Consider the following 11,598-nt stretch of genomic DNA (forward strand, 5'->3'; position numbering starts at 1 on the left):
TCAGTATTAAGAACAAAAGAAAAGAGAAGGGATCAGGACATGTTTATCGACAGCAGAGAAGAAATCTGAAGGTTTTTGCTTAGTGATGATTTGTTTATTGGTATTTTGGTGAATAGCAAAGTAATTTTCATTTTCAAACTGTTGCATTTGATGTTCCTCAAAGGAGAGTTTCAGGCTTGCAACTGGAACAGCTCTTCATTTACAAAGACAACCAGTTGGACTATATTGGCAGTTGAATGATATAAGTAGACAGTTATATAGGTCAACTTGTTGGAGGAACTTCTTATTACATGTAAATATAATTTGACATAAGATTTATTCAGTCAGTGGGTCTATGGACTATTGATCAGTTCTTAGGGCTGCATTGAAAAGGCTAAGGTGAGGGGGTGGCTAGGTGGAGCAGTGGTAGAGCACTGGCCCTGGAGTCAGGAGTGCCTGAGTTCAAATCTGGCCTCATTGCCTAGCAAAAACCTAAAAAAAAGGGCTAAGGTGAAAATAATGTAGAAATGACATCAGAGGCTTCCTTACGGAAGGGAAATTACCCTGTTGTTATTTGATGCTGTATTTAAAATACGACCAGTTAAATAGGCAACAAAAAGACAATGTTTCATTCTTCAAATTCCATGGAAAACATCTTTTTTTGAGAATTTTCATAGATAAGCTTGCAACTATGACACCCTTTCTGTTACAGACTCACTACTGGGACCTAGGGGCAGGTTACTTACTCTCCCTCCATCTCAGTATTGAAAAAGGATGTCAAGTGGCAGGATTTGGAAAATTAAGACTTACTTTCTTGATAACTTTCCTAAATTAATATTGCCCCAGGGCTACAGGGTAGCTTGCTTTGGTTGCACCACACAATGGGCTCCATTAAAAGACAGTAAGATCTTTGAGGTGTTGATTTTCCTCCTCTACAACAGATCCTTCTGACTCTATGGAGTCATTCTAAAAATTCGGAGGCCAGGAAGGTAAGGGAGACAGAACCATTTATGCCCTCAGAGCTCCCTGACTTCTCCATAATTGAATTACATTTAGATGGTAGCAAATGGACAATTCCCCAGAATTTTTTCTAATCTAAATTCCAGAAGCAAATATATTCCCCTTTTTTTTCTGCTGTTCTATCAATTGGCACATAGCTTAGAGTTGGGAGAAACCCCAAAAGATCAAAGTTTATATATTATCATTGATTTGCTAATTAAGGGTTCAGTGCTCTAGGGGATGGCAGAATAATCTATTAGAGTTTATCCATGGAAGAAAGAGGTGGTCAGAGTCATTTTTCATGCTTATACTAGACTTTTTATTGTATGTAAATATAATTTGACTTATGATTATTCAAGTCTAAGAAATGAGTAAATTACAGTTCAGTTCTTTCATGCTAGTCCTTAGGCTTATGTACAATGAAAACTCCCCTATCACTAACCCTTTGGGAATATTTAGTATTAAATAGGACTAGATTGGTCTGTTATTTCATCGCTTAGAGAACCATCTGGTGAGAAAACATTCTCACAATCATTTGGGTAGAGAAAACTATCCTTCCCTATAGGGAAGTAGGAGAGGCAAAGTGAAAGAAAAGAGATGGGACTGATAGAAGAGAGGGAAGATTTGAGGAAGCAGGGGTCAAAAACAATGAACAGGATGAAAATATAGAGAAAAATATAAAAGGGGGGAAAATAGGAAGGAGGGAAATACATAGAATTTATAATTGTGAATGGGAATGGAATGAGGTCTCCCATAAAACAAAAGCAAACCATAGAGTGGATTAAAAAGCAGAATCTTTTGTACAAAGAAACATATGTTGTACAAGAAACATATGAAAACACATACAATGTAAAGGTAAAAGGCTGGAGCAAAATATATTACAACTCTGTTGAAGTTTAAAAAAAAGCAGGAGTAGCAATCCTGATCTCAGACAAAGCAAAAAAAAAAAATAATAGATCTGATTAAAAGAGATAAGGAAGGAAACAAGGTCTTGCTAAAAGGTATCAAAATCAATGAAGTAATTTCAATGCTAAATATATATGCACTAAGTGGCATAACATTCAAATTATTAGAAGTTAAGTAAGTTACAGAAAGAAATATATAGCAAAACTACATTAGGAGGGAACCTCAACTTTCCCTTCTTAGAACTAGATAAATCTAATCACATAATAAACAAGAAATAAATTAAGGAGGTGAATAGAATTTTAGAAAATTTAGCTATGGTAGACCTTTGGAAAAATGAGTACAGAAAGGAATCTATCTTGTTCTCAGCAGTACATTGTCCCTACACAAAAACTGGCCATGCAATAGGGCATAAAAACCTCATAATCAAATACAGAATGGCAGAAATATTAAATGCATCCTTTTCAGATCATAATGCAATAAAAAATTACATGTAATAAAGAGCCATGGAAAAAAACAAAAAAAAATAAAGGGCCATGGAAAAAAGATTAAAAAGTAATGGGAGACTAAATAATATAGTACTAAAAATGAATGGATCAAAAAAGAAATCATAGAAACAACCAATAATTTCATCAAAGAGATTGAAAATAATGAGACAACACACCAAATTTCATGAGATGCAGCCAAAGCAATACTTAGGGGAAATTTTATATTTTTAAATGCTTAAATGAATAAAGTCAAGAAAAAGGAGATCAATGAATTGGGCATGAATCAAAAAACCTAGAAAATAACAAATTAAAATCCCCAATTAAATACCAGATTAGAAATTCTGAAAATTAAAGGAGAGATTAATAAAATTGAAAGAAAACTACTGAACTAATGAAAAAAAACCAAAGGGCTAGTTTTATTTTTAAAAAATCCAATAAAATAGATAAACAGTTAACTTGATCAAAAAAAGAAAAAAGAAAACCCAATTACCAACTTCAAAAATTAAAAGTATGAATTTACTACCAATGAAGAAGAAATAAAAGTAATACTTAAGATCTATTATGTCCAACTGTATGCCATTAAATCTGGCAATCTAAGTGAAATGGATGAATATATATATATATATATATATGTATATTTATATATATATATATTTAAATTGCCCAGATTAACAGAAGAAAAAATAAAATTTAAATAATCACATTTTAAAAAAAGAAATGGCACAAACCATTGATGAACTCCTCAGGAAAAATCTCCAAGAGCAGATGGATTTACAAATGACTATAGAAAACATTTAAGGAAAACTTAATTTCAATACTAGATAAACTGTTTGGAAAAATAGGTACAGAAAAAGTTCTACAAAATTCCTTTTATGATACAAATATGGTGTTTATACCTAAACCAAGAAGAGCCAAAACAGAGAAAGAAAATTATAAAACAATTTCTCTAATACACACTAATGCAAATTTTAAAAATAAAATATTATCAAAGAAATTATAGCAAATTATCATGAAGATAAAACAAAATGACCAAGGGGAATTCATACTATGGATGTAGGGTTGGTTTAAGATTAAGAAATTTATTAGTATAATTAGCCACATCAACATGATTTTTCTCAATAACTATAGAAAAATTATTTTGACACATTCCCATTAAAAACACAAGAGAATAAAGGAACAAATGAACCTTTCCTTAAAATGATAAGTAGTATCTATCTAAAGCCATCAGCAAGCATTTTATGTAATGGCAATAAGCAAAAAAGCATTCCCAATAAGGATGTCCAATATCATCACTTTTATTCTGTGTGGTAATAGAGATGTTAGCTTTAGGAATACAGAAGAAAAAGAAATTGAAGAAATTAAATAGGCAGTGAGGAAACAAAACTCTCACTCTTTGCAGATGAATGATGGTATTCTTAGATAATCCTATAGAGTCAAACTATTTGGAATAATTAAGAACTTTAACAAGGTTGTAGGATATAAAATAAACCCACAAAATCATTGGTATTTATATTTGTTACTAACAAAATTCAGCAAGAAGAGGTAAAAAGTGAAATTCCATTTAAAATAACTATAGACAATGTAAAATATTTGGGAGTCTACCTGCCAAAAGAAACCCAGGATCTATATAAACATAATCACAAAATGCTTTTCACACAAACAATGTCAGACCTAAACAATTAGAGAAATATCAGTTGCTCATGGCTTGGCTGAACTAATGTAAAAAATAAGAATTCTTTCTAAATTAATTTGCTCATCTGGTGCCATGTCAATCAAACTATCAAAAATTATTTTTTCAAGGAGAAAAAATAATAATGAAATTCACCTGGAAGAGCAAAAGTTTAAGAATATCAAGGGAATTAATGAAAAAATATAAAGGAAGCTCTACCAGATCTAAAACTATATTACAAATTAGCAGTCATCAAAACTATTTGGTACTGGTTAAGAAACAGAATGGTAGATCAGTGGAATAGTTTAGGTACACAAGACAATAGTAAAATATAATAGCAATCTACTGTTTGATAAACCTAAATACTCTAGCCTCTGGGATGAAAACTCACTACTTGACAAAAACTGCAAGAAAAACTGAAAAATAGTGTGGCAGGGGAAGCTAGGTGATGCAGTGGATAGAGCACTGGCCCTGGAGTCAGGAGTACCTGAGTTCAAATCTGGCCTCAGACACTTAATAATGACCTAGCTGTGTGGCCTTGGGCAAGCCACTTAACCCCATTGCCTAGCAAAACCCTAAAAAAAATAGTATGCCAGAATCTAAGCATAGACCAACATCTCGCACCCTAATAACCTTTAGAGATAACTTTTATTTTACTTGTAATCCTAGGACTTGGGGGAGTAGGAGAGAGGGACAAAATTACAAAAATGAATGTTAAAAATTATCTTTACATATAATTAGAAAAATGAAGAAAAAATAAATGAGTTTTTTAAAAAATCATGAATCCAATTTGAACTTATTTTGGTGAGACAGTGGTCTATGCCTGAATTATGCCATTTTTTTTCTAGCTTTCCTAGAAGTTTTTGTCAATTAACTGTCAAAACTTCCCAGAAGCTAGAGTCTTTGGGTTTGTCAAACAATATTCATTTCCTGTTTCTTGTGTACCTAACCTATTCCACTGATCTACCATTCTATGTCTTAGCTAGTAGCAGTTATATTAACTGCTGCTTCATAATACTGTTTTAGATCTGTGCAGTTAGGCTACCTTCCTTTGCATTTTTTTTCATTAATTCTCCTGATTTGATTTTTTTGGTCTTCCAGATAAATTTTATTGCTTTTTTAGATCTATAAAATAATCATTGAGTAGTTTGATTGATATGGCACTAAATAAATAAATTAATTTAAGGAAAATTGTCACTGTTATATTAATTCAATCTACCCACAGACAGTTGATATTTTTCCAGTTATTTAGATCTGACTTTATTTGTGTAAAAAGTGTTTTGTAATTATAATCATATAGTGCCTAGTTTTGTCTTAGAAGGTAGACTCCCAAATATTTTATATGGTATATAGTTATTTTAAATGGAATTTCTCTTTCCATCTTTTGGAATTGTATAGAAATGATGGTGGGTTTTGTGGGTTCATTTTATCCTGCAACTTTTCTAAAGTTGTTAATTTTTCAAGTAATTTTTAAGTTTTTTTTAGGATTCCCTAAATCATATCATCTGCAAAGAGTGAGAGTTTTGTTTCCTCTTTACCTATTATAATTCCTTCAATTTCATTTTCTTCTCTTTTTTTGGCTAAAACTAACATTTCTAGTTCAATATTGAGTAATAGTGGGTAATAGTAGGTACCCCTGATCTTATTGGTAATGCTTCTAGCTTATCTCCATTGTACATGATGCTTACTAATGGTTTTAGATAGATATTGTTTATCATTTTAAGGGAAAAATCTTTCCTAAATTTGCTAATATTTTTAATAGTAGTGGATGCTATGTTTTGTAAGAAGCTTTTCCAGCATTTATTGAGATAATGATATGATTTCTGATAGTTTTGTTACTGATGTGATCAATTATACTGATAGTTTTCCTAATATTGAGCCAGCCTAGCATAAATTTCATAGGTATGTGATTTAGACATAAAGGGTAATATCATATGCAAATTAGGAGAGCCAGGAATACATTGCCACTCAGATCTATGCAGAAAGGAAGAATTTATAACCAAAAAGAGACAGAAAGCATTATGAAAAACAAAACAGATAATTTTGATTACATTTAATTAAAAAGATTTTGCACAAACAAAAACAATGCTACCAAGATTAGAAGGAAAGCATAAAGCTGGGAAATAATTTTTGTAGCCAGAATTTCTGATAAAGGCCTCATTTCTCAAATATTGAGAGAACTGAGTCAAATATATAAGAATCCAAATCATCCTCCCAATTGATAAATGCTTAAAGGATATGAACAGATAGTGTTCAGATGAAGAAATTCTGACAGTGATATAAAATGCTTTCAATCACTATTGACTAGAGAAATGAAAATTAAAACAATTTTCAGGTACCACCTCACACTTTTCACGCAGGCTAATATCACAGAAAAGGAAAATGATACATTTTGGAGGGATTATGGGGTATTTGGGACACAACTGATATAACCATTCTAGAGAGCAATTGGAAAGTATGTAAAGTCTATAAAGTCTATAAACTGTGCATACTCTTTGATCCAGTAATATCATTACTAAGTCCATCACAAAGAGATAATAAAAAATGAAAAGCACCTTTTTGTACAAAAATATTTATAGCAGCTCTTTTTCTGGTAGGAAATAACTAGAAACTGAGAGAATACACATCAATTGGGAAATGACTGAAAAAGTTGTGGTATATGAATTTAGCGGTATACTATTCAGTTGTAAGAAATGATGAGCAAGTAGATTTCAGAAAAATCTGGAAAGATTTACATGAACTGATGCTGAATTAAATGAGCAGAATCAAGGAAACATTATATGAAGAAATAGCAATGTTATGTGATAATAAATGATAATACACTTAGCTCTTCTCAGAAACACAATGATTCAAAAGAATTTCCAAAGACTCATGAAAGAAAATGCTATCCACACACATAGGAAAAAAAATACCATGAAGTCTGAATGCATCCTGAAGCATACTATTCTTATTTTTTTGTTTTTGAGCCTTTTCCCTTTTGTTCTGTTTTTTATTTTACAACATGACTAATGTGGAATTATGTTTATATAATTGAACATGTATAATATATCAGATTGTTTGCCCCCTTGGGGAGAGAATTGAGAAGAAGGGAGAAAACATTTGAAATTCAAAATCTTATAAAATTACTGTTGAAAATATATTTCTGAATAATAACAATGAAATGCTTGTTGGAATAAAAAAGAAGCCAATATGTATCAGAGTCAGCATTTGAAGCCAGGACTACCTGGTTTTGAGGCTACTTCTCTTCCCACTCTGCCATTCAGTCTTAAAATTATACAATATTCTAGTCTTATTTACTGGACTATTGTTACTAAAATGTCCTAGCATGAAACCAGTAAGAATATAGTAAAAGGGGGCACTAGGTGTCATAGTGGATAGAGCACTGACCCAGGAATCAGAAGGACCTTATAATTCTAATCTAACCTCAGACACTTAATAGTTACTTAGCTATGTGACCTTTGGCAAGTCACTTTAACTGTATTGCCTTGCAAAAAAAAAAACAACAGAAAAGTAAAAAAGAAAAAGAAAAGCATATATTGAAAAAACAGGTGTTTGGAGAAGTCTCCCATTATATAGGATACACCCCTCATCTGCAGTTACATTCTCTAGATTACCTCTTGAAGTTTGGAGGTCATCATAGTCTGAAGTAACCTAAAGAGGTCTTCTCTGATACTAGACTTGGATGATAGCTCTCAAAAAAGTGAAACAATTGTCAGATCTTCAGAAAAGGTACAAATGATCAAGTTTTGTAATTGCCTTTGTATCACATCTGACATCACATGTTCCCTTTCTCTACTTTCCTTCTGTATTTTTGTATTGCATTTGATGGGAGGGGCAGTATGTCTTTTTTTTTTTTTGCAAGGCAAATGGTGTTAAGTGGCTTGCCCAAGGCCACACAGCTAGGTAATTATTAAGTGTCTGAGACAGGATTTGAACCCAGGTACTCCTGACTCCAAGGCTAGTGCTTTATCCACTATGCCACCTAGCTGCCCCTGGGGACAATATATCTTGATTTTAGACCTTAAGTTTCATGACATCAGGGATCCCCCACTGCTTTTTTCTTTGTGTCCTCACCTAGCCCCTGGCATTTTGCTCCAGAGTAGGTGCTTAAGAAATTTTCAATAATTATTTGCCTAATCAAATGGATTGCTTAAAGGACTAATAGGTGACTCCTGAGGCAAATTCAATTGACATTTCATCTTGAATATGTTACCTATAATGGATTCTGAAGTTTGATTCAGTACCTTTGCAAGAATAATAAAATAATTTCACGAGTGACAAAACAAGATGAATGGAGATCTCTCAGTATGTGGTAAAAAAAAAGGAATGAGAAATAGAGAATAGTTTTATCAGTCAGAATAAAGTTTTACTTTGCATGGCTTTAATAGAATTATTCCTACTAAAAATTCAAAAATAGTCCACAGTTGAGGATGTCATTCAAAATCTATTCTGAATCTATGTGTGAATATAAATACAAAATTAATCAAAATTAAAATAACTGATGACTTTGAACTCAACAAAATTTTGCACATGTAGATATACACACACATATATTCACACTTACAGGTGTATATTATTTATAATACATGTTATATATGTGTGATAGACATATATCTACATATGCATAATTTTGTCCGAGTTCAAAGTCATAATTCTTTTGATTTTGATCCTAACCAGTAGCTAACATGCATATATTAGCTTCAAGATTTTTAAAGTATGCAATTTGCTTTGGCCCAGTTGATTCTCACAACAACTCTAGGACATAAGTGTTATTATTATCTCCATTTTTTCAGTTGAGGAAACTGAGCCTGAATGAGATTAAGTGATTTGTCCAGGGTTAAATAATTATGAAATGTCTAAGATAGAATTTGAACCTGGAACTTTCTCAAATTTTAACTATGGAGTAGATGCAAACTGCCTTCAGAAAGTTGAACAGATTTATAAATGGCCTGCATACTTTGTAAAGATATCAGCAAGTAACTGAATCTTTCTGTCTAGAAATCCTATATAGGTTTTCAGATAAAAGACCCAATTGAAAGTGATTCAAATTGAGATTTGAAAAAATACTATTATCTTTGGGTCATATTTTCTACTATCCATTGTCACTATTTCCCCTAGTAATGTGAAATTTTTAAGAAACCATAAAAATTAGTTTCTCTCTGGACCTATGAATGTGTGCCAATTTTAAAATCAACAAATATATAGCTGGTATGTTATAGATACTGTATTAGCTAACCGTGTTAATTTTCATAGTTAAAACCCATGAATTTTACAATATTCTTTACTGTCAAAGAAACAGGAAAAGACAAACTTACAACCTAATACTTTCCCTCTAATCCCTTACACAGTTCACACCTTAATTTCACAGCTTTTAAATATTTAAAATCCATTCAATCATCAGATGTGTTTATCTGAAAAAGAGAAAACCCACAACTGTCTATTGCAATTCATTTTAGATTTTTTAAAAAAAAGAATGGAATATGTGCATAGAAAAGATTTCTTTTATAGGATCCCAGCTTTAAAAATCTTACCTCTCTCTTCAGCATGAATAAATGTTATAGAAAGTAGCAAGACCAGGACTTTCATCATTCTTAAGCTACTTGAATTCATGTTGATGCCACAAGGTTCATCACCTCTATGAGAGGTCATTTCAAAAAGTGGTTGTCTCCTTTCCGATGAACTTTCCACATGTGATATGAGCAAATCAATTATTAATCTCTACACAGAAGTAAATGGGGGTGGGAAACATCCTTGGACCAGTGGAGGTAAAATCATATAATTGCAAATAGCTATTCTAAAGGGCAATGATGAAAAAAATCTAGAACATTTCAATCATTAACTTTCTCAAGCCAATGCAAACAGAGAGGACAGACACTTGGGTTATTCTCTGCCACAATATTTCTGTATTTGAAGGTTGACTTGAAGTGATAAATGGTAATGGTCCTCCTTAAAGTATTAGGAGTAGAGTTTAACTCAGGTCAGTCCTCTGGTAATTCAGATTTGCAGAAGGATATTTACTTAATCATAGCCGATGAAGGACATTCTAAAATGATAGACATTTAGGACATAAGCCCTTAGACTTATATAAAGCGTACCCTTCCCACTTCAGCTAGACAAAGCTTCCAAATCAAAGTTTCCCATTGTGATATGCCAGAAGAGTATCATGAAAGGTATGTGAAGCTTCTTTGTTCCATTTTGTTCTAGGCAGCCAGGAAATAACCTGAGTCTTTTAATCCAGTCAAGGAAACTCAAACATCTAATAGGATTGTGTTTGATAAAGCCAAAGACCCTGCTATTGGAGTAAAAACTCACTATTTGAAAAAGTTTTCTGGGAAAACACCAGAAAATAGTCCAGCAAAGGCTAGGTATAAACCAATATCTCACGCCATGTAAAACAATAAGATAAAAATGCATTTATGAGTTAGGTAAAAATAGTGACATCATAAACAAATTAGAAGAACAAGGAAGAAATTATCTTTTAGATACATGGATTGGGAAAGAGTTTGTGACCAACAAAAAAACAGAGTTACAGATAAAGTGGTTCATATTGATCATAGCTTTTACAGAACCAAAGCCAATGAAGTTAGAATTAGAAATAAGTATCTTTGGAAAACAATCTTTACAGCCAATTTCTCTGATAAAGGTCATATATCTTGACATGTAAACAATTTCAAATTTATGAGTCTAAAAGTCATTCACCAGTAGATAAATCATCAAAATATGTGATCAAATGAAATAATCTGTGTGAAGTGTTTTGCAAACTTCAAAGTGTTATCCCTATGGTCCATACATTATCCCTCTATCACCTTGAGAAAGCAGCAGATGACCCCATTTGAGGAATGAGGCTTTATATGCATGGGTAGTATACCATTTTTCATTTAGTTGACCCTACAATTGGTTGAACCTACAAATGTTTGAGTGCCATGGTTGATATGCTAATTATTATCTCACAAAGAAATCCCACCCCTCCCCATAAATCATCTCATGAGTCCTCAGGGTATGCATATCCCATTTGGGAGAACCTTGATATAGCAGATGGAAGCCTGCTCTTGGGATCAGGGAGATCTGGATCCAAATCTTTTCTATAACCTAAACTAGCTTTGTCAAGTCATATACTTTCAGTCAGCAACTGGGCAAATTCAAGATAGTGGGAACAAGAGTAGAGGAATGATTAGACAAAGTTCAGTATGAATCATTTTTGTCAGGGAGAAGCAACACATGGAAAGGAGGGGAAAATACTCACACAAGAACCTAGTGGAGAGATTCAGAAAATTAGGCATGGAACTAGGAAAAGAGGAAAGAGGTTGGCATAAATTCTTCTTCAAAATGGAAATTCTGGAAGAATTTCTCACAAGAGAGGCAGCTAGGTGGCACAGTGGATAGAGCACTTGTCCTGGAATCAGGAGGACCTGAGTTCAAATCTGATCTCAGAGGCTTAATAATTGCCTATCTGTGTGACCTTGGGCAAGTCACTTAACTCCATTGCCTCAAAATAGACAAAAAAATTTTTAAAAAGAATTTCTCAGAAGAGCAGGTCACAGGGCAGAGAGACTTCTTTTT

At 32.6% G+C, this 11,598-nt stretch overlaps 1 protein-coding gene across 4 annotated transcripts in view; it reads right to left on the bottom strand.

The window, feature by feature from the left end:
• GC (GC vitamin D binding protein) overlaps positions 1-9,727 on the bottom strand; it is a 59,029-nt gene extending 49,302 nt beyond the window's left edge. For 2 of the 4 annotated variants that reach the window (XM_074228432.1, XM_074228431.1), the window contains exon 1: positions 9,570-9,727. In XM_074228432.1, coding sequence (XP_074084533.1) covers positions 9,570-9,687 — 118 coding nt within the window. In that variant the 5' untranslated portion in view covers positions 9,688-9,727. The remainder of the gene's footprint in view (positions 1-9,569) is intronic. The other 2 variants (XM_074228434.1, XM_074228433.1) reach the window with 1 other exon arrangement.
• Between the last annotated feature and the right edge of the window lie 1,871 nt (positions 9,728-11,598).

This window comes from Macrotis lagotis, chromosome 3 (assembly GCF_037893015.1).
Source record: "Macrotis lagotis isolate mMagLag1 chromosome 3, bilby.v1.9.chrom.fasta, whole genome shotgun sequence".
NCBI classification, from domain to species: Eukaryota; Metazoa; Chordata; class Mammalia; order Peramelemorphia; family Peramelidae; genus Macrotis; species Macrotis lagotis.